This window comes from Nasonia vitripennis (genome assembly GCF_009193385.2).
Source record: "Nasonia vitripennis strain AsymCx chromosome 3 unlocalized genomic scaffold, Nvit_psr_1.1 chr3_random0004, whole genome shotgun sequence".
NCBI lineage: Eukaryota > Metazoa > Arthropoda > Insecta > Hymenoptera > Pteromalidae > Nasonia > Nasonia vitripennis.
This window is the reverse complement of record NW_022279623.1, coordinates 3,680,110-3,701,891: the sequence shown is the minus strand read 5'-3', so window position 1 is coordinate 3,701,891 and position 21,782 is coordinate 3,680,110. Positions and strand designations below refer to the sequence as shown.

Here is a 21,782-nt window from a genome sequence, read left to right as displayed (position 1 = left end):
CTTGATCAGGGGTTTTTTCTGTTTTCTTAATTTTGGTTGGTTTTATCTCTCTTTTACTTCACGAAGGTAATTCTGGACTCGCCCTCTGTCTAATGACTTGTGATTGTCTGTGTGTACACCCTGCTCTCTCTCTCTCTCTCTCTCTGTTTCGTTTTGATCAGAACCTGTCATTATTCTATTTTATTCATGTCATTATTGTGTTCGAGTAAACCTGCCTTACACTGTAAATAACGAAACACTTTCATTGCTTTCATACTTTCATACTTTCATATTTCTCATGAACATATTGATGTCTACATGTATTATTATGTATCTATTGCTATAATGCTTTTATCGTGATTGACTAAATATTTCTACGCCGCATACGAAGTTTTGAAACGAACCTATCTTTTATGTGTTTTTACGAATCAATTTGCTTCATAAATGTTAATCCCATATATGTCAATCCTGCGATATCGACCCTTACGTGTAAACAGCTTTAGCTAATACTGCATGATTTAATACAACATCTGCTTTACATAATGCTTTATGCATATTTAAATCAGTGTAATTTAATTGTACCTAAGATGTTCGCGAGTTTCAAAAATCATATCTTTTTTAAAGATAGAGCAGTTTTTTTTATCTAAAAAACTAAATGAAAAATAAATTATCAGCACTGCGCAACTTGATCAATTTCAAGGTTTTTCAAGACTCATACTTTAGGATAAGAGTATGTGAGGACTTAAAGTAACTTTGCATATGCTTGTAGGGTATGGGAAGAGCAAGAGACGATTTAGATATGGAACGAGCTCTTCGACCAAGAATCAACGCTCCGGACGTCGTCAGATCGACGCTGAGCCATAAGGAGCTAAAGTACAATGAGAGCACGATCGATCAACTTTTGGGTACTCCAAATAAGATCGTCATTCCAGAACGTTATGTACCAGAAAAGGTAAAATAAAACGAAATTGCTTTGTTGTTATATAAAATTATATCCTACTCTTAAAAAGGCATCCAGTAATCATTCTATTCGTCCTTTAATTGGCTGTTCGATTGACCATTTGGTTTTGTTATGTTATCGCGGTATCTCAATTTCTTGACACGAAAACAGTTTTGGAGTGGCCCTTTCGTCAGCGCCTAAACTCTTCGTGCGCTTTCTCTGATACGTGAAAATAGGTGGCGCAGAAACACTTTTCCATTACTCTCATAACAATATGCGCGCCGAGTCTTGATAAAGTGGTGTGCCACCAATGCTAAAACTGCCTCATTTGCGTTCTGCTTCGGCCGCTCATGCTATAACTACGCGCGAAATGCGTCTAAAGTCACTGAGTAGAATCAAAGTCAGATGGTGATGAGAAACTTTTTTGTTGTAGACGCCAGAACTAACAGCTGAAGAACAAGAACAGCGGCTGAAAAAAGCAGAGTCGATCAGAAAGATGCTATCCGAGACGACGGTTACCGCAGCGGACGGTACAGGTTCGTACAATCAATTTCGTAACTATAATTCGCATTTGCATGGCCAAAATCATGCTAATACCTTGCTGACCTTTCAGAAGACGAACCAAATACCGAAAAGTCAAACAGTCTGAAAAAGAAGGTAGCAGATGAAAAACGACAAAGGGATCACATACTCCAGCTCAATCAGATTCTGGCGAAGCAAGTGATGGAAAAGAGCAAGATGGTGGCTGGTACGAATCGCAAACATTAACACAAACACATATAAGTGTTATAATTTGTCGTAGTTTTGCTTCTCGGATTTTTTCACTCGTTATCGTAAATGCATGATATACATCAGTGTTTTAAAATAATAATGTTTGTTAGATTTAGACGTGTGACGTGCATGTTAATCGTAACGTGTTTTTTTTTTCTCGATGTAAAATATTTATTTCTATTGTTTTCTTCTCATTGTTTTTATTATATCCTTAAGCTCATTACGTCTTACAGTATCATTTCGAGTGTTTGCTCTGGAATACTATACCTATAGGTTTCCTCCGGCAAAATTCGTTTCATAGTCAACGCTGTCGCGAGCCTTGCTTCCGCTAAACTTCGCACTGGTGAGAATAATGCGAAAAATTAACAATGTACTTTCAAGTCGTCTTATTCTCACTTCTTATAACAAATCGTCTCGATTAATCAATGCTACTAATATTAGCTTAACATTGTATACTTATATTCATCTCATTTTCGTAAAGGTATCTATGCGACAAACGCGCATTACTGATATCGCATTCAGCTTCGATGCACTGACGATGAAGCCAATATTTTGCCGATTAGTAGAGTGTTGTTTGGAACGTTTGTGCTGTGTATAGGTAACCAGGCACACTGACTGACATGCTTCCTCCATCTTCCCTATATGGGAAAGCACATCATATTACTGTTTGTCAGGTTTGTTACTTTTTTTTTCTTTCAGTTACATTTATTTTCAAGTTACTTCCTATCAACTGTTTATTTGTTTGCACTATGTAAGTTTCTTTAGTATTGAATTTTTTATTTAAATTTAATCTGCTGTTGTGAATGAAAATACCGAGTTTAAAGCAATATAATTTGCATAAACTATGAAATTACCTTTTGTACTATAATTAGTGCAATCAGTGGTAACAGTCCAGTTGGTAAGACATGTCTTATATAAATGAATAAGTAATTTTTTATTCTTTAATGAGCTAAAATATAACTAAAAATCAGCTGATCCACTTTCAGTACAACTTCATTAATCTAAATCGAAAGTATTTAGTCGTTTCATTTTAAATATAAATTTTTGGGTTTGCCACAGTGAAAGCTCTCGCGACTCTTCCGCTAAACGGTGACTCGAGCATAGACGACGACGATCTCTCACCTATGACTCCCCTGCCTCTCTACCAGCAAAGGGAGAACTTTTACTCGTAAGGTGGAAGCAAAGCACGAAATCTCATGTAGCAGCACAGATGATTCCTCAACAGCGGTGATTCTTTGTAAATAGTGGAAGAATGGGTTACCAGTGTGTCAATGCGAATTCTGAAGCGTTATTTCGTAGATTATTTCCGTTTACTTAACTATAAGTATGTGAATTGCGTGCAATAGCAGAGGATCGGGAAGGCAATAAGTTGTTAAAGTTTATTTGAAAAGTCAATTCAAATTTGTTAGGTGTTAGATAATATTGTGAATCGTGCATAAAGTATAACTGTCTATATCGATAGGTGTGATGTTAAATATATACAAATTTACACGGTTATATCGGCGAACAAACGAATCAAGTTTAACGAATGGTATTTTACTTTTTATTCCGATGTGCAAAGATAAAATTTTACACCCACGTCTGGAACTTTGTTATCATATCATATAAATTTCCTACGAATTTTTAGAGATTTTTCAATTTAAACACTCCGACGATAATAATGATAGTTATAATATACCTATGCTAGTATAAGACTACCGATAAGCTTTTGTAATGCAATAACAGAACATGACGAAAAATTAAAGACTATGAAGATTAACTGGAGAATACTGTAATTCAGACTCTGCATCTACATATAATATGAAGGTCGAGATTACGGATCAATGACGTGAATCAGTTCAACAATTTTTCTTAATTATAGTAATATATATAATTAGTGCCAAATATGCATCCCGAACGCAAATTCATACAATTACAATGTTCTAAAACAAGTAATAAGCAGACACGTCAATTAAAAGATTCATCATACTAGAATTTATTAACTAACTTCAATCACGACACCGCGAATCTGGAATAATTTTTCGAAATTGTTCCAAGAGTTCGATGTTCAAGACAGTAGAAAGGATTACACTCTTTTCCCATCTTAACTTTCGTTATGCTTTATTTCTTTATTTACTGTTCGCCCATTGGTGGTAGCATGCCAATGACTTCGGTACAGCTTTAAAGAAACAAAAAGCCCGTAATCATGATAGCGTATGTACAAATCGTAAGATTAGCACTTTTAGACTTTATGACGTTAAAGACGTTAATATTGTAGTGTAGGATAATAAGTAACAAAACATAATAGAATGACTGACGACTTCGGAAACGATGTCTGCGAAAATATTATCAATACGGGCGAACACTCGACGACGAAAAAATTGGCTTTTGAGAAAGATTTATCGATCATCGCCTTCGTCGTCGGCGACGACATTAAAAAAAGCCACGGAAAGTATATTATATATATGTGTAAAAATATAAAGCAACTAAGCATATAATATAAACCCATGGATTAGAAATCTGCACGAAGTTTCGATCCCCAGAGTTTTCGAGTCTTTATCGCTTTTTCGAAACCTTGCGCATGCACACTTGTAGTAGACAATAAAATCATTTATTGCAAACTTATGCGATTTGGAGAAGGAAAAAGTAACAACTCTTGTAACGTGAAGAAATTTTTTAAAAATTTCTGCGAAAACACGTCAAACCTAGCGTAGAGAGTACGATGTCGATAAAAGCTCTTCCACATTTTTTTTTACTAGATTGTATATACTGCAAATATATAAACGTACGATTATATAGCATGTACTAATCATTTTAAATGTAAGATTATTATATACAACGTAAAAAACGCACTTATAAGGCACTTATAAATTTATCGATACTGTTTTTTATGATACGTTTTTAATCCAAGTATGAACGATGTATCGCGAAAGTGTTTTGTATTGTCTAAAAGTACCGGGTATTTGGTTAATCAAATCACAAACGCTCAATGATCATTTTCCTTTCAATGAATTAACTATTAAATATGGTGCTGTAAACACTATACTTCTGTATAAATTACAAATTGTGTATCATAATTTTACGCGAAAGACTATACAATATCTATTATCTATCTTAATCTGTATAAAGCTAACGTATCACAGATTGACATTCACATGACACGTTTCCAAGGAGAGGACCTTTCCGAGAGAATCAAAGCCATAATTGCCGCAGACAGCGAGTTACCAACAATCTTCCTGAGAAGCATCGGACTTAGTTGGAAGTTGACAAATGCCTGGTCTCTATTGAAGGAAAAATTACTAAACGCAAAAATACAAATTGTAATTATGATGTGTTCCTTTCCATGCGTAATCTCACAGTAACATAAGTACGTATATGTATAATCTTGTAACCGACCCATTATATAGCATGAAACACGTACACCCACATTCATAATTTATATATAGTATTGAAATAACGATAAACGTAGCAAAAGCATAAGATGAAATTAAATTTCAAATGCACTGATGCTGTGCACGTTTTCGAATGTTACGCGGAACAAGTCGTTTGGTTAACTGTCGATTATATAGGCAACCTTGTAACTACTTTATTGTATATTGTATAACGATCATAAGGAATGAGAAGCAGAACTACAACTAAAGATATATTAGGATATGTAAGCGATAAAACGATCACGATAATCAACCGTCGCTCGCGAACGACGTTATATAGGAGCTCAATTCTCGTATTGTTTTTGACACTGTGCGCCGAGTGTTCGCTTTGTTACATAAGGATCAATCTGTAGTTAAGTTGTCCATATGAAATCATGTGGTTGAATTCGAACTAAATTTTATTTTTTTATAGCGTATACGTAGTTTGTTGATGAAGAAATTGTACATATTTATTAAATTAACATTAAGTAATTCTTTTAGGTGAAATAAGGAATTATGGTAATAAATAATTACTTAGAAGACTATATTTGTTTAAAAAAAATTCTTCTAGCATAATAATATACACTATTAAAATTATTCTCGTCGATACAAGCTAACACGAACACTCAGTGCACAAATTTGTTGATTATTGCATAGTTATATATTATACACCATCATTAATGCAAAGGCACCCCGTAGAAATATCGTATCTAGACTAGATAGGTAGACAAACAAAAGTACATATGATATGAATCATGCGTTCAAAGTCTATATATATATATATATATATATATATATATATATATATATATATATATATATATATATATATATATGTGTGAGTGTGTGTGTATATATATATATATATATATATACACACCTATTATGTGTACGACAAGACACATTAGGAGCGGTCCGATGAGATTTTATGGCGGTCACAATAAACGAGGGTAGAACGAACTACATAGTTGTTGAGGAAACAGTTACTCCAGAATTCGAAATATGCATGTACACCGACAAAAAAAATCATTCTTTCCGTCAAAGTTCCTTTTTTATATACGCAGTATATATGGAAATAAAGGACGCGAATAATCACACTCGCATAATACATTATTCACAATGAATTTTGGTTATGATTTCTTCTATTTTTCCGTCGAATTGCAAGCGAATGCGTATTTAAGAATTGTGTTATCGACGCGCAAGAGTAGAGACAGTTTATTTTCGCAGTGACTGCTTCTTCAAAATCTGAACTCCGGATCGCTTTTATTCATCGAGAGCTTTCCGAGAAGTTCTCTCTCGAGTCAAAGCAATCCCGAACTCGTATGCGGCGAGCGTCTATTATCCGGCTGAGCGAAGAAGGAGCGTTTTGTTAATGCGGCGACCATGAAAAGAGAAATGTTGCAGTAGGCGTGAACTTATATATATATATATATATATATATATATATATATATATTTAATTTAATGTTAATACTGTTTCATGAGAAATAAAATACAAATGGTTTTTATACGATCGTGTTCTTACGCTTTTTTTGATCCTCAAAAACAAAAAAATACACGTGATTCCTTTAAAAGATCCGTTTACGGTATGGTTGAAAGATGAGAAAACGTTTCCCGCACGTCGTTATTTTTTACGTCTTGAAAGTGTAACGATCTGTAATAAAACGGGATCTGTCGCTGATTGGTAACGCAAATAAAAAAAATATCTCAACTGCATCGGACCCGATCGATGCACCCGAGTGTATATGGTTACCGGTTTTCTTAGCTTATCTTTTGAGTCGTTGGCCTCAACTTGTTTTTGAGACCGTCGAAATATTTTATTTCAACTTTGTAAGCCCTATCTTCGTAGCTATTTTTAAAACAAACTACATTAAACGGCATTTTTCGAATTTCTCAGGTAATTATTTAGTTTATGAATATTACTGTAGGAAAACGTTCGTTTTAAACATTGCTTGAAGAATAATTCAAACGCAGCAAATAAGGGTTTTAAAAATTCAAGTGCCGACAGTTGGCAGACAACAGTAGCGAAAACGTATCTCCACACACTGCAGCTGACGTTTGACTCACCACATAATTCTTTAGTCCAGACAGCGGGCAAACAGTATTCTAAGTGAGATCAAAGTCCTTTCAAAGCAATGCATCGTATGTGTGCTTTTCTTAAATTTGCATAGCTCACAATGCGAATAATTTAAAATTTCTTCATGAAAAGTAGATGAACTCCAGTTCGAAAATAAAAGCTTTTCTGATATTTTGATCGATTGCCAGCGTGACGAATACAAAATCGATAACTCGTACTCATCAATGCCATTCTGCACCAGTAATCCATAATCCGTTATGCATAAACAAAAAGTCACTAAATCAAAAACTTCATTATCAAATATTGCGTCTGTAGCAACATTAAATAATCACATGATATAATATTGTCTTATGGCAAGCCTCGATTACTTTGAAAACAATCCTTTTCAAAGAATATTCCTTATTCCTCCCCTTTTATCGGTCAGTCACGACGATCTGAATTTATTTTGAAGCAAAAGAAAGTTCAACCAAGCAACACATCTCGATGACGCTCGAGCGTGCGAGTATAAACGGCCCACGCAAAAACAACCCAAAGGTCCTTGTCCTTCCCATAACATCTCGGCGAAGCGCGTGTCCGCTTCGAATGTATTCGTTGCGCTGGATTTCATGCAGCTGAGATAAAACGCCTTAAATCAACGCTTACACCGATGAATTATGTGCTTCATTTGCGCCAATCGAAGCGTGCGAAATTGACGGTGGTGTCTGGTAAATAGATTTTAGTTTATGTATTATGTATGAAATCAAATGTTTAGAGGCGTATCTATAAAAAATTCATAAAATTGACGTGAATGACTTGAATTAAAATTTGAACTTGAAGTCTACGTGTCGCTTAGTAGACATGGTTTTCATCTGAATCCTGCATTGCAAAGATGAATTAAAATGAAGTGACAGATTACTGATGTGTAAAATTTGTCTTACCAGATGAGAAAACTCGAGTTATTTGTATTTGGTGACATGGAATGTTGATTTTTCCACTAAAAGTAAAACTTTTAAATATTTACAATCTTACATATCACATGATATTTCGAAAAATCAATCAAAAAATGATTATTAATAAGCAAAAGCTACATAATTCGTAAGTTTAATAATTAAAAAATTTACTCTTTTTCAATACCTAATTTACTTAAAATAATTATGAATAAGACGTTCATAATATTGACATTTTTCAAAACGACAAACAATTATAAAATGGAGATAAATATACAAATTTCCAGGTAGTAGTAAAAATAACAAGTAAAATGCTAGATCAACTGACTAAACAAAGAAAGATTAGGATTAATGTTTTGTTCTTTCTCTATATATTTTTCATTGGTTTAGCTAACACAATCAGCTGACACAAACGTCATCTTCGAACGTAACTCTTTACGTATGACCGAATAAGTATACAGAAATTTGCTCACTGATAAGAAAAAGCTGACGATTTTCGAATGATATGTGGCTAATGTAAACAAGCCTGTCAAGTGCGTTTTCACGAATGAATGAATGAACGTTTTTTTTTTTTTTTTATTAATTCAGCTGAGCCTGTTAAAGATCAAATTTATTACATTGAATATCGGTTTAACATCAATTTATTGACGTTGATTTTGGATTCGGCTCGTCTTCTTAAAAATTGTAGTATGATTATTATTGGAAGAAAATTTTTTATTTTACTAGTTGAGAAATTGTTTAAAAGAGTCATAATTTATGGCATTATTGCATTTTTTGCAATAAGTTTATTGCGATTTCTCGATTATTAGCAATGGACATGGAAGCTCAGCCCAGAGGGCGTCTTGGTTCCCAGCCCCAAACCCATGTTAAATGTATATCTATATACATGCTCACGGTCATGCTCTTGTATGTGTGTATCACGTGACCATAACTTACACATGCAAGAGCGTGACCGTGAGCATGTATATAGATATACATTTAACATGGGCTTGGGGCTGGAAACCAAGCCCTCTGGGCTGAGCTTGCATGTCAACATTCCTAATTGATATATGACATAACAATGATTTGGTTGAACCAGGATAGATTTTCCTAACAAATGAATGTTCTAGTTTCTGATTTATAGAGTTATAAATAAGTGCTGCAATATATTATCTTCTTTACACGTGCTTAACAAACTATTAGGCGTAGAAATGGAAATATTGAAGGATTTTACCTATCCATGAAATAAATAAAAATCTAATTTGAATAGTGCTTATATTTTTCAATATTGTATTTATATGTATTTGGATAAATTAAATACCGTCTCGAATAATAGATGATGTATAAGCTATACGCGATGGAGGTTCTTTTAAAACTACGAATTTATTTCTACTCACTCTTACATTCATTATATTATTACTATACAACACAGCGAACCATACTAACGCGAAAAATCGTCTAGATCCGATTTCGCGCAATCAGTCGACTATAACCGCGCGACGAAAAACTCGCCCCGTAAATCGCAATCGCATTACGTTAATCCCGTAACATCCTTATTAAATAACTCCTCCTCTTTCGCTTTTTGCAGACGCGATCGATCCGTCCATACCGATCGAAATTCGATTCGCTCGATCGGATCCTGATCCGTATACCTATATACATCCACGAGCGTAAGTAAGTATATATACACACAGTGTGCGCAGCGAGAGAAAAAAAAGGAGAAGGAGAGGAGAATCGCGTGGCGGGAGAGCTCGAGGCGCGGGTCGACGAACCAGCCAATCGCGACCCGGTCCCTGCACCTGAATTCTAATGAGGCCCATCGGGGTATATAGGCGCCAAGACCTCGCTCTCGGGCACGATTTTTCCGCCCACCTGAGCCGCGAGAAGGTGAGTCTTTCTCTGTGTGTTTCTCTTTCTCTCACTTTTCATACTCTGGCGGCGATGATTTTTTCCGAGGATCGGCATAAGAGCAGTGCGTCTTCTTGAGTGATTCTTGCGTTTTGAAAATTTCGATTCTCAAAAGTGGCTCGTGAAAGTGGTTGTATAGGAAGCGCGTAAGTTTTTGCTATTTTTTAAAATACACTGTCTGAAACAATGTGTTTGGTTTAAAACATTGGTTCAAATTTAGAAACGTAAAAATATATAATGAGAATGGCTGATTAAATCAAACGATCGTAATTGTTACATATTTGCTTCGGTTTCATGAAATTACATGCAGCTGATTAAGCGGTTTTTCGTCACAGATACTATACGTAGACTACACAATTTTTCATAACAATGCGCGATAAAGTATGAATTGCAATTTCGTTATTTGAAAATGAAAGCATCATACTTTAACGAGCCCCAGACGAGTTTGAATGTTTTGTACATTGTATCGGGAAAAGCATTATTGATATCTCTCAAATAAAAAGAATACTGATATGCGTCCGGTTCGTCCAATTAAAACTTGCACAAAACCACATCATCGAATCGATACGCGGTACTATTGAATCGAATTATTATTCGATATGCCAAATGAAAAATTTCGGTTTTTCGAAAACTACGAACACTATTATAAAATAATGCAACCGGATAGTTCGCGAATACCTTCTCATAAAATTTCAATTTACGAGTCCGCGCCTAACGAGGTAAAATCAAAGAGAAATTCAAGTACAGCATTTTACGTTTACCGGTAGAGATTAATTACGAGCCAAGCATCCATTAATATTTTTACACCGACGACCAAGTGAACTGGTTAACGTAATACTCAAACGCATAAAAATTGTAGCAGTTTTCTGAATATTCTCTTCACGGCTAAAACGTCAAGTAATCTATCAAATTTAACTTAATTTATACACCGGCGTACCAGCACTCAGTATGCATAAAAGCGTCCATCCATCCCGGGGACATCAAAGCAAAGCAAGGCAAAAAGCAGATTCTCTGATGAAGCTTCTCTTTCTTTGTTTTTCCCTCGTCAACACATCCGCGCAGAGTTCTCGGCTCGGCTTTGAAATTTCGCATTCGAGCTGCAGTCCACCTATGGAATAGGAGAGAAAGAAGCTCGAAGGCTGACCGATCGGCCGCAGGTGATGCAGCACGCATTTTAATCAAGGCACGGACGGACGGACTCCTCGCCAAACGCCGCGACTGTATTATATTACGCTCGTTAATGTTTCACTCGTGAAGCTGTATATGTATGGTTGCAGTTTAGGAGCTTGAGAGGCTTCCCGCGTGGGTATGGGTGGGATGCGCGGGGCTATGAACTGAGGTCGATCGTTTTTGCTCGGTTTAAAACGAGTAGAGAAGCTTTTTAACTTGGAAATGTGTCGAGTAGAAGTTTTTATCTATATGCAATATAAGAGAGCTTTGAAAAGCTCCGGAAATTTTCATCACGTAACTTTTATGAAAGTCAGCGTTGCGCCAATAAATTTACGATTCTAACGGCTGCCTAATTACCTATCAGCACTTATCTAATTGTATACGATAATGCGCGATCGCTTTATATAGTCGCCGTTTCAACATGTTCCGATGTTTCCGCTGTAAACAGTCATATCAATTGACGTATTCGGCAACTATTTTCGAATCATTTGTTTTAACATTCCAGCGCACAAAATTATAGCAACTCGAAAAATATCCTCTGAAAATTTCCGCGAATAACAAAATCGAATCAAATCCTGTAAACAAAAACATGTATATTTGCATGCGTCGCATATCAGGAATTATTAAAAGCTATGTGGTCGATGGTCTTATACGTGAGGAGGAACTTTTTTTCTTTGTTCCGTTACGGCGTCGCGTTGCATTATTGTTGTACATTACCGTATGGCGATGATGAGCACTTACATATTTACGATTTACGAGATCACGGCATGACTCTTTTGTTTCGGACGAGACGAGCTGCGTGGCTGATAAGACGAGTGCGTAATTCGACGCTTCAGCGAGTTTGTGTACCCTCGTATTTTGATCGATGTTAGTTACGGTTCATAGCAGATGTCGATCGTTTTCTGAATATTTTAGGCTCTTGTTGTACGATTGTGAGTTTATCATACAAACAACAATACCCTGCAGTAATTCTTACCTAACCAGCCGCACATGAAACGAGCCCCACTATATAATCCAAACCGGCAAAACACACCGTAAATCGTATATGGGTTAAGGTGCACGCACGCTATATACGCCTACTAGTCTTCGCCGCTGCACCAAATTACAGTCGGCGTCTCTCTCTCGCGTAATCGTCGGTTAATCGGCCGTCTCGGCTCGACTGAAACGCGCGGCGTGCACAACGGAGAAAAAGAGGCGCACAAGAAAGAGAGAAGAAAATTGCCGCTTCCGAGAGACGTAAGGCTGCATCGGCGTGTTCCTCTCTCGTTATACGCCCATGGGTATTAGACGTACAAGTGCGAATAGCGAAAATTATTGCGAAACGGCTGCAATTTTCCCGCTCAGCGCGCGGAGCCGATTATGCGCTGCTCTGTCGAATCGGAAACGTCGCCTATAGATGCTTTTCGCGGTTCTGCGGTGGAGGATTTTTGCTGCAGCGGTTGAGTAATAGCTGTATAGTGGATCGAGACACTCTGCACAGTCGGATTCGCGATGGGATATTTCTTTTTGGGGGGAATGCGGGGATCGAAACGAACGATTTATAGACCAGTTTCAGAGCAGTCTAGTATGTAGAATCGTGTTTTTCCGGCTCGACATTGTGTGTGTGTGTGTGTGTATGTGTGTGTGTCGTTGAGCCCCATCGAAACACTTGGAGTGTACTATACATCAGTGTCCCTGCGAAGATCGGGACGAGCATTAATCAGTTGGATTCCGAGTATACATATTACATGGGAGTCAATAACCCAATTAGTGATGCACGAGTTTAATACAGTTACGGCTCTTTTGCCTCGTAAAGGAGCTTTGAACTTGAGAAATTTACGAAATGACAAAACCGCGCGACAGATGTGTAAATTCAAACTAAAAACGTGTTTCTCGGCCTTATCCTAACGGTTCACATACGAGATAATGTATTAAGAAGCGCGAGATCCTTTTATTCGGGAGAATAAAGTTGATCCAAGGTTTCGACTAGATTTGAATTTGGCACAGTATGTAAAATCGAATCCGACAAAACAAAGCTCACACACGCACGCGATAACGGTCCACCCGCATTCACGTGCACTCGCTGTATAAATAACACACCCGCGCTCGCTAAAAATCCTCGTCTCTATCCCAGTCCGACTAATTAACGGGGCACCAGATTGATAAGGATCGGCTCGATTAGACTTAGACTCGCATCTCTGTGCCTCTTCAAAAGAGTCCTCCCGCTCGTATAACGGCAATGCCATCGATCATGGAAAACCGGTCGTACTGTGTTTACGAGTTTACTTCGGCTGGGAGGCTTAAAAAGCAGAGGCTCCTGCGGAGTCGAGTCAGCCGGAGCCCGCGAGGATTCACGGTAGGCAGTGTGAGCTGTGACTCCTCCTCTATATAGGCTATACGTAGACAAATATATACGCAACGCTCTGCTGAGGATCGGATTCGAGCTGTTATTGCAGGTTGATTTTTATTTTTTTCGCCTAGCTTTTAATACAGTAAAGGCTTTGAGTCTGTAAATATTTGTTACGGTGACGCTGTAAATATACGTTACGCCGGCGAAAAAAATCGATAGCGCGGAGACAAGAGAGATAAGATCAGATAGACTTGCAGAAGTGATTCACACCTTTCCTTCCGCTGTAGAGAGGCTCTAGAGGCGCGATAAAGAGCTTAACCGGCACTTTTCGAGCACAGTAGATTCTCGTTACTGTTGTTGAAGAGAGCAGCACCTAGAAATTCAGTTAGTTCCCTAAAGTCAGAATCATCTTCGTCGAATTGTTTGTTATCACTCTAGTGCATTAGAAAAAATCGACACCGCGCAAACGAATAAATACGCAGGCCCGATTGCAAAATTTTCAGTACAATTTCTGCCTTGCAGGATCTACAACCATGAACCCGCAGGCGGGAAAGCTTCTGCTTTCCCTTGGCGCCCTCGTCGCTCTGTTCGCTTGCACCGCAACCGGTAAGTAGACCACAATCGAACGGCTCATATTTCACGCAGTAAAACTGATAAAAAAAAAATAAATTTCAAATCGTTCCAAAGGTGAGCAACCCGGCCGAGTGGTCTGCTACTTCAGCAACTGGGCCGTCTACCGTCCGGGTATCGGTAGGTACGCGATCGACGATGTGCCGGCCGATCTCTGCACCCACTTGATCTACTCGTTCATCGGTGTGAGCAACGTCACCTGGGAGGTTCTGGTCCTCGACCCCGAGCTCGACGTCGACCAGAACGGTTACAGGGACTTCACTGCCCTCAAGAAGAAATTCCCCAATCTGAAGACCGAGGTCGCCGTCGGTGGATGGGGCGAGGGTGGTCGCAAGTACAGCGCGCTCGTCGCCGTAAAGCAGCGTCGTGATACCTTCATTAAGAGCGTTGTTGGTAAGTGAAAGATTATGATAAGGGAGATTAAAAAACACCCGTGAGCCGTCCATCGTCATGAGCAAGAAAATTGAGAAAAAACTCTTTTTCCCCGTGTATAGCATTGAAATAATGTAGCACGTTGTATCGAGCTTTAATTCGATCTGCTAATACTAGAGCGATGTGTTAATTATTTTCAATGTCGAGTTAACGTTAACGGCTTTAGTGTACGATTATAGAGACGATATGTAATTGTTAAGATAAAAACAATCAAACTGTACGTATACCTTTGATTACAGAATTCATGAAGAAGTACGACTTTGATGGATTCGATCTCGACTGGGAGTACCCTGGAGCAGCCGATCGCGGCGGCAAGTTCTCCGACAAGGACATGTTCTTCTACTTCGTCGAAGAGCTGAGGAGAGCCTTCAATCGCGCGGGTCGAGGCTGGGAAATCACGATGGCTGTGCCACTTGCCAAGTTCCGTCTTCAGGAGGGATACCACGTGCCGGAGCTTTGCGAGTAAGTTTAAATAGCGTTGAAAAAAAAACAGACTCAACTTAAATAGAATATCAACTTAAACAGTATAGTGCATTGATCGAAAATAAATCGACATCATGCTCGTGCGGTGATAACGGAAAAATTTCCATTTTCCATTCAAACAACATCTCGCTCCTAACAATGCCGGCCCTAACCCTTTGTATTCTAAACACGATCTCGTGAAAGTCGATTATTATACCAAGTGCACATCAGCATGACTAATGCATACCTTCGCGTTTTCTCGACGCATCGTTAAACGTCCCGCGCGCAACGGCGCCTATAAAACGTTAGTATATAACGACATCAATAACGTCCCGCGCGCAGGAGGTTTAAAGTCCTCTCCCTCCCGATAAAAATTCACAACGACCTGGCGCAATAAAAGTCTCTTCCCTTCTTTCAGAAACCTCGACGCCATCCACGTGATGTCCTACGACTTGCGAGGCAACTGGGCCGGCTTCGCGGACGTCCACAGTCCTCTGTACAAGCGTCCCCACGACCAGTGGGCCTACGAGAAGCTCAACGTGGTACGTGTGCACAGGAGTAACAATTGAGAAAACAGACGCCAAGTGCATTCCAAGCAGTCCCGGTTCCTCGTCAAAAAAAAAAAAAAAAAAAAAACAAACAAACAAAGAAAATAAAAAGAAAAAATGATGATGTTCGAACATCCTCTCTTTCTCTTCGCTCCTTTCTCTTCTACATTACACTGCACTGGTGGGTGTGTATATTGTGCTTGAGTTTAACGCACCGATGCGTTTGTCCGCAGAACGACGGCCTTCAACTCTGGGAGGACATGGGTTGCCCGGCCAACAAGCTCGTCGTTGGAGTGCCATTCTACGGACGTACCTTTACTCTGAGTGCCAGTAATAATAACTACAAGCCGGGAACTTACATCAACAAGGAGGCCGGCGGTGGTGCTCCTGGAAAGTACACCGGTGCCAAGGGATTCCTCGCTTACTACGAGGTGAGTTGAAAAGAGATGCCGTTTCTACTGTTCACTTGTCCCATTACAATTTGTTATCTTTTAGTTTATTTTTATAAGAGGGTAATTTGAAGAACAACCTTTAATCTATACACATTTCATTATTGCATTCTTACATAGAGCTATAATTTATTTCTTTCATCGATTTCTTCACCCACTGGGTCGATCATTGCGTGCATTGAAAAGTTTTTCCACGTTTTCCACCATGCACTTGTAAACTTTAAAAATAGCATCACACTCGCTATATCCTTCTGAAATGTTACAATTGCGCAGGATTACGAAAGTATAAGTTTAAAGAATAATCAATAACTTACTTATATTAGAGCATGCCTTCAAAGCTTTGTTTGTGTAATCGCGCAATAGTCCAGCTGGACCGCGATCATTTGCAATGGTTCTTTCGGCATCGAATACCCCACCGTCGTTAAACTTGAGTAAATAAATTGAATTATTTTTCAACGATTGCTAATTCACGTATGATTTTAAATCACTCACCTTGTACGAATCTTGGATTAGACAAGCTATGAAACATTTAAATTTTTCATCGGCACCCTTTAATCCACTTTTGAAAACGTCTCTTACATAATCCTCAGTGACTCCAACTAGATTCTTGCATTCAGCCAATTCGCTTTTAAATTCTTCTTCCTCTTTCTGTGTAGGTGGTTTAGTACAAATACATATTTCATTACTGAGTCAGATTTTGGAGCATTTTTTTTTTGTATACTCACTGTAGCTGTGCATACGCTAGAGAACAGAAGCACGACTGTGAAAAATAACATCTCGAGATTTTAAGTATACTGTTACTGTCGCTAAAATTGGTAAACATTACCTAGGTTTGTACCCAATTAGTGAACAATAGTGCTAATTTTTTTTATTTTTGTCATAAACTATTTGTAATGTTGCATAAGATATAACTATATAACAACACGTTCATTTTGCGCTCATAAAAAGATTACTAAATTGCCTTTGTTTTGATAGTATATGGAAGGAATTTGTTGAGTTTCAAATAAATGACACGAATTATAGCCTTCTTTTGATTGTTCAATTTCTACATTTATTGTGTCTATTGTTGTAAGCAGTGATTATAGTGTTATTATTAAATTAACGATATCTCTCAAGGTTTTTGATTGAGCATCCGACAATCTTAAAAATGGTATCACATGCATTATCTCCTTCTAAAAATTAAAATTTGTATGCACATTTGTTAAGATGCCAAATTCACAAAAAACTGCGAAATAATAATAAGAGAATATAACTTACTAATATTAGAACAAGCTTGGTCTGCTTTGATTACGTCATTTCTCTCGGCATACTTTAGCCTTCGGCCTACAATCATACTTGTACCTTCAATATCCAGTGTACCATCATCTTTTAGCTAGAATGCACATACATTGTTATATATTGTTACAATGAAAGATCGATTTTTCTCAGTTTAAAATTTGCTCACCTTAAGCTCATTCTCGTATATACAGGCAACGACACATTAAAATTTTTCATCAGCATCATCTTTGTAACCCATTTGAGAATTAGCTTCAACAAAATCTGCAGTCACGCCGACCTTTTTGGTGCATTTAGTTTGTACAGCTTTATATTCAGAAGCAATTTCTTTCCCGTCCGATTTCGTCTATGAATAATAAAAAAAAGAACAAAAAAATCATGTAAATTATATGAATTATAATTTAAACGAAATATAACGAAAACGAATATATATATATATATATATATATATATATATATATATATATATATATATATATATATATATATATATAATAAAACTTATTACTTGAGCTGCACATAAGCTCGAGAACAGAAGAATAGCTACGATAACATGCATTGTCAGAAGTTTTTATAAATTGTTGAGGTTATTTCTGAATCTTGCAGATTTATATTAAAACTAGCAAGAAAAAAGCTGCGCACTTAACGGGTCAATTATTAAAGAACAATAGACAGCATTAGTGACATTTCTTGTAAAACAAAACTGTGTGTTATACATAAGATACTTATAATTTTTTCTCTTTGTGGTATTAAATTTAAAAAAAAAACTTTAATTTGTTTTTCGGAAATACTCAAAATTTGATTTGTATATTTAAGATTTACTTATGGTTAATGTTGTCTTTCAGATTTGCCCCGAAGTTAATGACCCCGAGTCTGGATGGACCAAGAAGTGGGACGAACACGGACGAGTTCCTTATGCCTACAAGGGTAAGCTTACTAAAAATTTAATATTTATTGAGTGAGTTCTCCAAAGGGTTAAAAAAGTTTCGCTCACGTAAAAAAAAACATAATCACGGCGAATAATATCTGCATACAATGCCTCTCACAAATGTCAACAGATACTCGCGAGGAAAAATTGAGCGTCTTTTCTCCTCCTGTCCTCTTAAGGGGACTACCTTCTCGCGAATGCTAATCGCGATTCTCTGAACCAGCGCGCGCGAAAATTTGAATAACTGGGAGAGGAAGAAAAAAAAATATATAGAAGGAAAGAAAGGGTTCAGAGACCTGAAAGTGAGAGGATTCCTGAAATGTTATTTCAAGTTGGTAGCTTGAATATACTTGTGTTTTATTTTAGACTACAAACATACAGTGTGAGGTGAATCACTCTGTATAGAAATCAAAATAGTCCGAGATGTCACGAAAACACGAGTAATGCATATACATTAGCGATCATTCGAGTTTCCTAAAATGATTCACTAGCGAATATAAGTTCGATTTTCAAAAGCAACTAGTGTGACTCACTCGATGAATTTTTCGAATATTCATCGACAAAGCAGCTCGACAGTAGTAGTATAACGCCGCACGACAATAGGACAACGGTAAAATAGAAACGTCACATTACTATGTATCCGTCGTCGTGCCACCTGCAGATGAGGCTTGGATAGCATTCAAAGCAATAAAATCAACTCGCATTTCATCGCGCGTCCCAAGCAGATGATATACGCTAAAAAAATGTATAATCGCGCGAGCGAGATCTTAAGTCTATACATATACAAGCTCGAACTGAAATTATTCAACGATTGATCTGAGCGCGAATACACGAGCGACGTTACTCATATGGTGACATCTACTCGTCTTGAATTCCTTTGTTCGTCATACTCATGCAGCGTCTATTTATTTTGTGTATAGGAACGCAGTGGGTCGGTTACGAAGACCCTGAGAGTGTGCAGATCAAGATGGATTGGATCAAGTCGAAGGGATACGCCGGTGCCATGTCCTGGGCCATTGACATGGACGACTTCCATGGAATCTGCGGAAGGAAGAACGACCTCACCCTCATCCTTCACGAGAACATGAAGAATTACATAGTTCCTAAGCCAGAGTACAACACCACGCCAAGAGTAAGTACACCGGTATTATTCCAATATAGAATGTCGGTGAATTTTTTTTTCTTTCATTTTTCGCGCCAGTAATTCTCTTATTATTATTATTTTGGGCGAACGTATGCATATCTGCTCTCTGCGCATCAAAAGTCCGACTTATACATATTCAAGGAGGACTCTGGAAAAAATGACCAGAGAATACCAATGTCTATCCTTGATAACCATACGGAAATCGCTCGTATAACTAATGCTCCGTGCTCCATTGTCATGTGCAATAAAATAAAATGTTTAAACCATCGCCGAGCCTCCATCAATTTCAATTAGCCAATCTCGGTCGCATCGGAGTGTAGAACAAACAAAGGAAAATTATAATGAACAAAATAAAAATCTGGATCTTCTCGCATTGCAGCCCGAGTGGTCGAGACCGAAGAGCACGACAGCAAACCCCGCCGAGGGTTCGTACACGACGCCATCCCGCGAAACCGAGGAGACCACTCCCAGACCAACTAGGCCCAACCGACCGACTGCCCCGACTCAGCAGACCAAGCCTAAGCCCAAACCAACTGTTCCACCTCAGCCGCCCACCGAAATCGACGAGAGCCACAACGAGATCAAGTGCGGAGAGCAGGACTTTATGGCTGGAAAGGATTGCACTTCCGTAAGTTGATTTTTTAATTGTGTTTTGGATTAGAGAGTTGGTAAAAGATTTTGTAAATATTGCTATGATTAGCCGAAATGTTCGCGAGCTTTCTTAACGACTTTCTCTTTAAGTTTATAAATATAAGATATCCGACTGAAATAGTTTATGTTTCTATAGCCTTTGCTGGAAATAGCTTCTCTTCTTCCTAGTTGCACAATACATATTTTTTAAACTTGTTATATTTAGAAAATCACAAAAAATAAGTTTTTTTTCTCGCGCTTTAATGCGCATTTTAGCCTTTGCATATCCATCCGGAGGATTAATTCTCAGTTTTCGTTTTAAATTTGGAACTTTAAAAAATTATTCAGGAAACTTGATAGACCTCTGTCTTTGCATTAATATTTAATGAGATGTTCCTCATTCCTCGAGTAACCCTTTGAATATAGATATATAATGTATTCATATGATAGTTAAAAAGGTCATTTTATTCATAGCCTATAATAACTTATGAACTCTCAAATTGAATCTTGCGACATTTGTAAAATCGAACGAACCATTCCTTATAGTAGAAGGAACAAAAAATGAAGTATTTCGACTCATTTCTGACTACTATATATAATATTTCACCTATAATAAATCATTTCGTTTATTCGATGTTACAGTACTACAGGTGCGTCTATGGCAAACCTCTGAAGTTCCAGTGCCGCGACGGCCTGGTCTACAACCCTGAGAAGTTCATCTGCGACTGGCCCCAGAACGTCGATCGTCCAGAATGCCAATAGATTCTTCGATCTCAAACCTTGAGAATAATTCTTTTTTTTTGTCCTCGCGCGTGAAAAAAAAGAGAAGGAAGAAGAAGCGACGCGTTTAAACGACAACACGATCTCGTCCGGCGAAAAGATAATCAAGTGAGACTTATGCTTTGCTCCGAGAAAATATGCTCATCATTGCTCGACGTATTTTCTCTGCAGCAACAAAAAGAATGATACGATGAATAGATTTTGATTTTATAATAACTGAAGATATAAAAGTAAGACATTACTGTATTTTAGTCTGATGTAATAACTGATATATGTGTACGTGTAATTTTGTGGTAATAATTGTTAAAGAGTCCTTATAAATTAAGTTTCACGCCCTATTGAATAAATATATTCATACTTTGTGAACGAATGGTAGTTTTTATTTCCATTCCATTACTAGAATACTTGTATATCAGTCGTTAGTATAATAGAATTGATGTACCCATAATTATTCAGAATAAATGTTACAAGTTACTAAATTATCTGCCAGTGACGTCATCAGTATAGCATCTTTTACAAAAATAAAAGTAGTATACAACGAATTATAGTAAAACGAAGATAATATAAATAAAATGTCCCAATTAAAAAAAAATCCATCTGAATATCAAATCACATCGACCTATCAGCAAGTATGAAAATAATCTTAAAACATCCAGACATAAGCGTACGTTATAACCACTCGACGAGTATAAACATCATTCATAAACCACAACTCATCTCCACGTGCAGCCCCCAACAATAAACCTGCAGCACACGTCACAGCCCTACAAAAAGTTCCACTTATACGCCTCTATTTACCAACTATATTTATACCGCCATATATCGATCTCCACCACACCCCCCAGGATCGCAAACAGATCAATCGATCGACCGACCGAAAAGTGTAATAGGCCCTGTTTGCGCGCGCCAAAATAACTGCCGAGCTAAAAGTATATAATACAGAGAGAACGATCGACCGAACAGAGGTGTACATCCGCAGCCGTCGCTTTGCGCTGGTGACAATTTGACTCGTATTATATAGATACACATATGGACTC

At 37.6% G+C, this 21,782-nt stretch overlaps 3 protein-coding genes across 25 annotated transcripts in view; 2 read left to right on the top strand and 1 right to left on the bottom strand.

Moving 5' to 3' along the window:
• The window catches only part of LOC100117488, a 153,041-nt gene extending 148,520 nt beyond the window's left edge, over nucleotides 1-4,521 (top strand). For 5 of the 8 annotated variants that reach the window (XM_031925790.2, XM_031925789.2, XM_031925791.2 and 2 more), the window contains 4 exons: nucleotides 749-931; nucleotides 1,353-1,455; nucleotides 1,533-1,667; nucleotides 2,750-4,521. In XM_031925790.2, coding sequence (XP_031781650.1) covers nucleotides 749-931; nucleotides 1,353-1,455; nucleotides 1,533-1,667; nucleotides 2,750-2,862 — 534 coding nt within the window. In that variant the 3' untranslated portion in view covers nucleotides 2,863-4,521. Of the gene's footprint in view, nucleotides 1-748; nucleotides 932-1,352; nucleotides 1,456-1,532; nucleotides 1,668-2,171; nucleotides 2,365-2,749 lie in introns of all 8 variants that reach the window. The other 3 variants (XR_004345221.1, XR_004226997.2, XR_004226998.2) reach the window with 3 other exon arrangements.
• A 5,135-nt stretch (nucleotides 4,522-9,656) lies between these two features.
• On the top strand, nucleotides 9,657-21,328 carry Cht5 (chitinase 5). 5 transcript variants are annotated; one of them, XM_008209515.3, is made up of 10 exons: nucleotides 9,657-9,947; nucleotides 13,990-14,073; nucleotides 14,155-14,490; nucleotides 14,769-14,991; nucleotides 15,410-15,533; nucleotides 15,773-15,970; nucleotides 18,109-18,190; nucleotides 19,112-19,323; nucleotides 19,715-19,963; nucleotides 20,608-21,227. In XM_008209515.3, exons 2-10 carry the CDS (start codon nucleotides 14,001-14,003, stop codon nucleotides 20,725-20,727), a joined length of 1,617 nt encoding a protein of 538 aa, XP_008207737.1. In that variant the 5' UTR covers nucleotides 9,657-9,947; nucleotides 13,990-14,000; the 3' UTR covers nucleotides 20,728-21,227. The 5 variants fall into 5 exon arrangements, with proteins under 5 accessions (XP_008207737.1, XP_032457579.1, XP_031781460.1 ...); XM_032601688.1 differs by having other exon boundaries at nucleotides 9,917-10,114; XM_031925600.1 differs by lacking the exon at nucleotides 9,657-9,947 and adding an exon at nucleotides 12,637-13,573.
• The window catches only part of LOC103316334 (general odorant-binding protein 56h), a 28,678-nt gene continuing 22,899 nt past the window's right edge, over nucleotides 16,004-21,782 (bottom strand). For 2 of the 12 annotated variants that reach the window (XR_004226995.2, XR_004345220.1), the window contains 6 exons: nucleotides 17,433-17,609; nucleotides 17,246-17,360; nucleotides 16,815-17,160; nucleotides 16,481-16,729; nucleotides 16,303-16,414; nucleotides 16,004-16,239 (listed from right to left, as the gene is read on the bottom strand). Coding sequence is in view for 7 of the 12 variants with exons in the window: in XM_031925779.2 (XP_031781639.1) it covers nucleotides 16,139-16,239; nucleotides 16,303-16,414; nucleotides 16,481-16,636; nucleotides 16,714-16,748; nucleotides 17,246-17,321 (480 nt within the window). In the remaining 5 variants the exon portion in view is untranslated. Of the gene's footprint in view, nucleotides 16,240-16,302; nucleotides 16,415-16,480; nucleotides 17,161-17,245; nucleotides 17,361-17,432; nucleotides 17,610-18,085; nucleotides 18,183-18,257; nucleotides 18,421-21,782 lie in introns of those variants that run through there. The other 10 variants (XM_032601702.1, XM_032601703.1, XM_016984105.3 and 7 more) reach the window with 8 other exon arrangements.

Bases quoted from the DNA above. Each gene is read 5' to 3' on its own strand.
- Cht5 (NM_001161612.1), top strand. From the start codon at position 14,001: ATGAACCCGCAGGCGGGAAAGCTTCTGCTTTCCCTTGGCGCCCTCGTC. The intron at 14,491-14,768 runs GTAAGTGAAAGA...CTTTGATTACAG, and splicing joins CTTCATTAAGAGCGTTGTTG to AATTCATGAAGAAGTACGAC. The intron at 18,191-19,111 runs GTAAGCTTACTA...TTTTGTGTATAG, and splicing joins AGTTCCTTATGCCTACAAGG to GAACGCAGTGGGTCGGTTAC.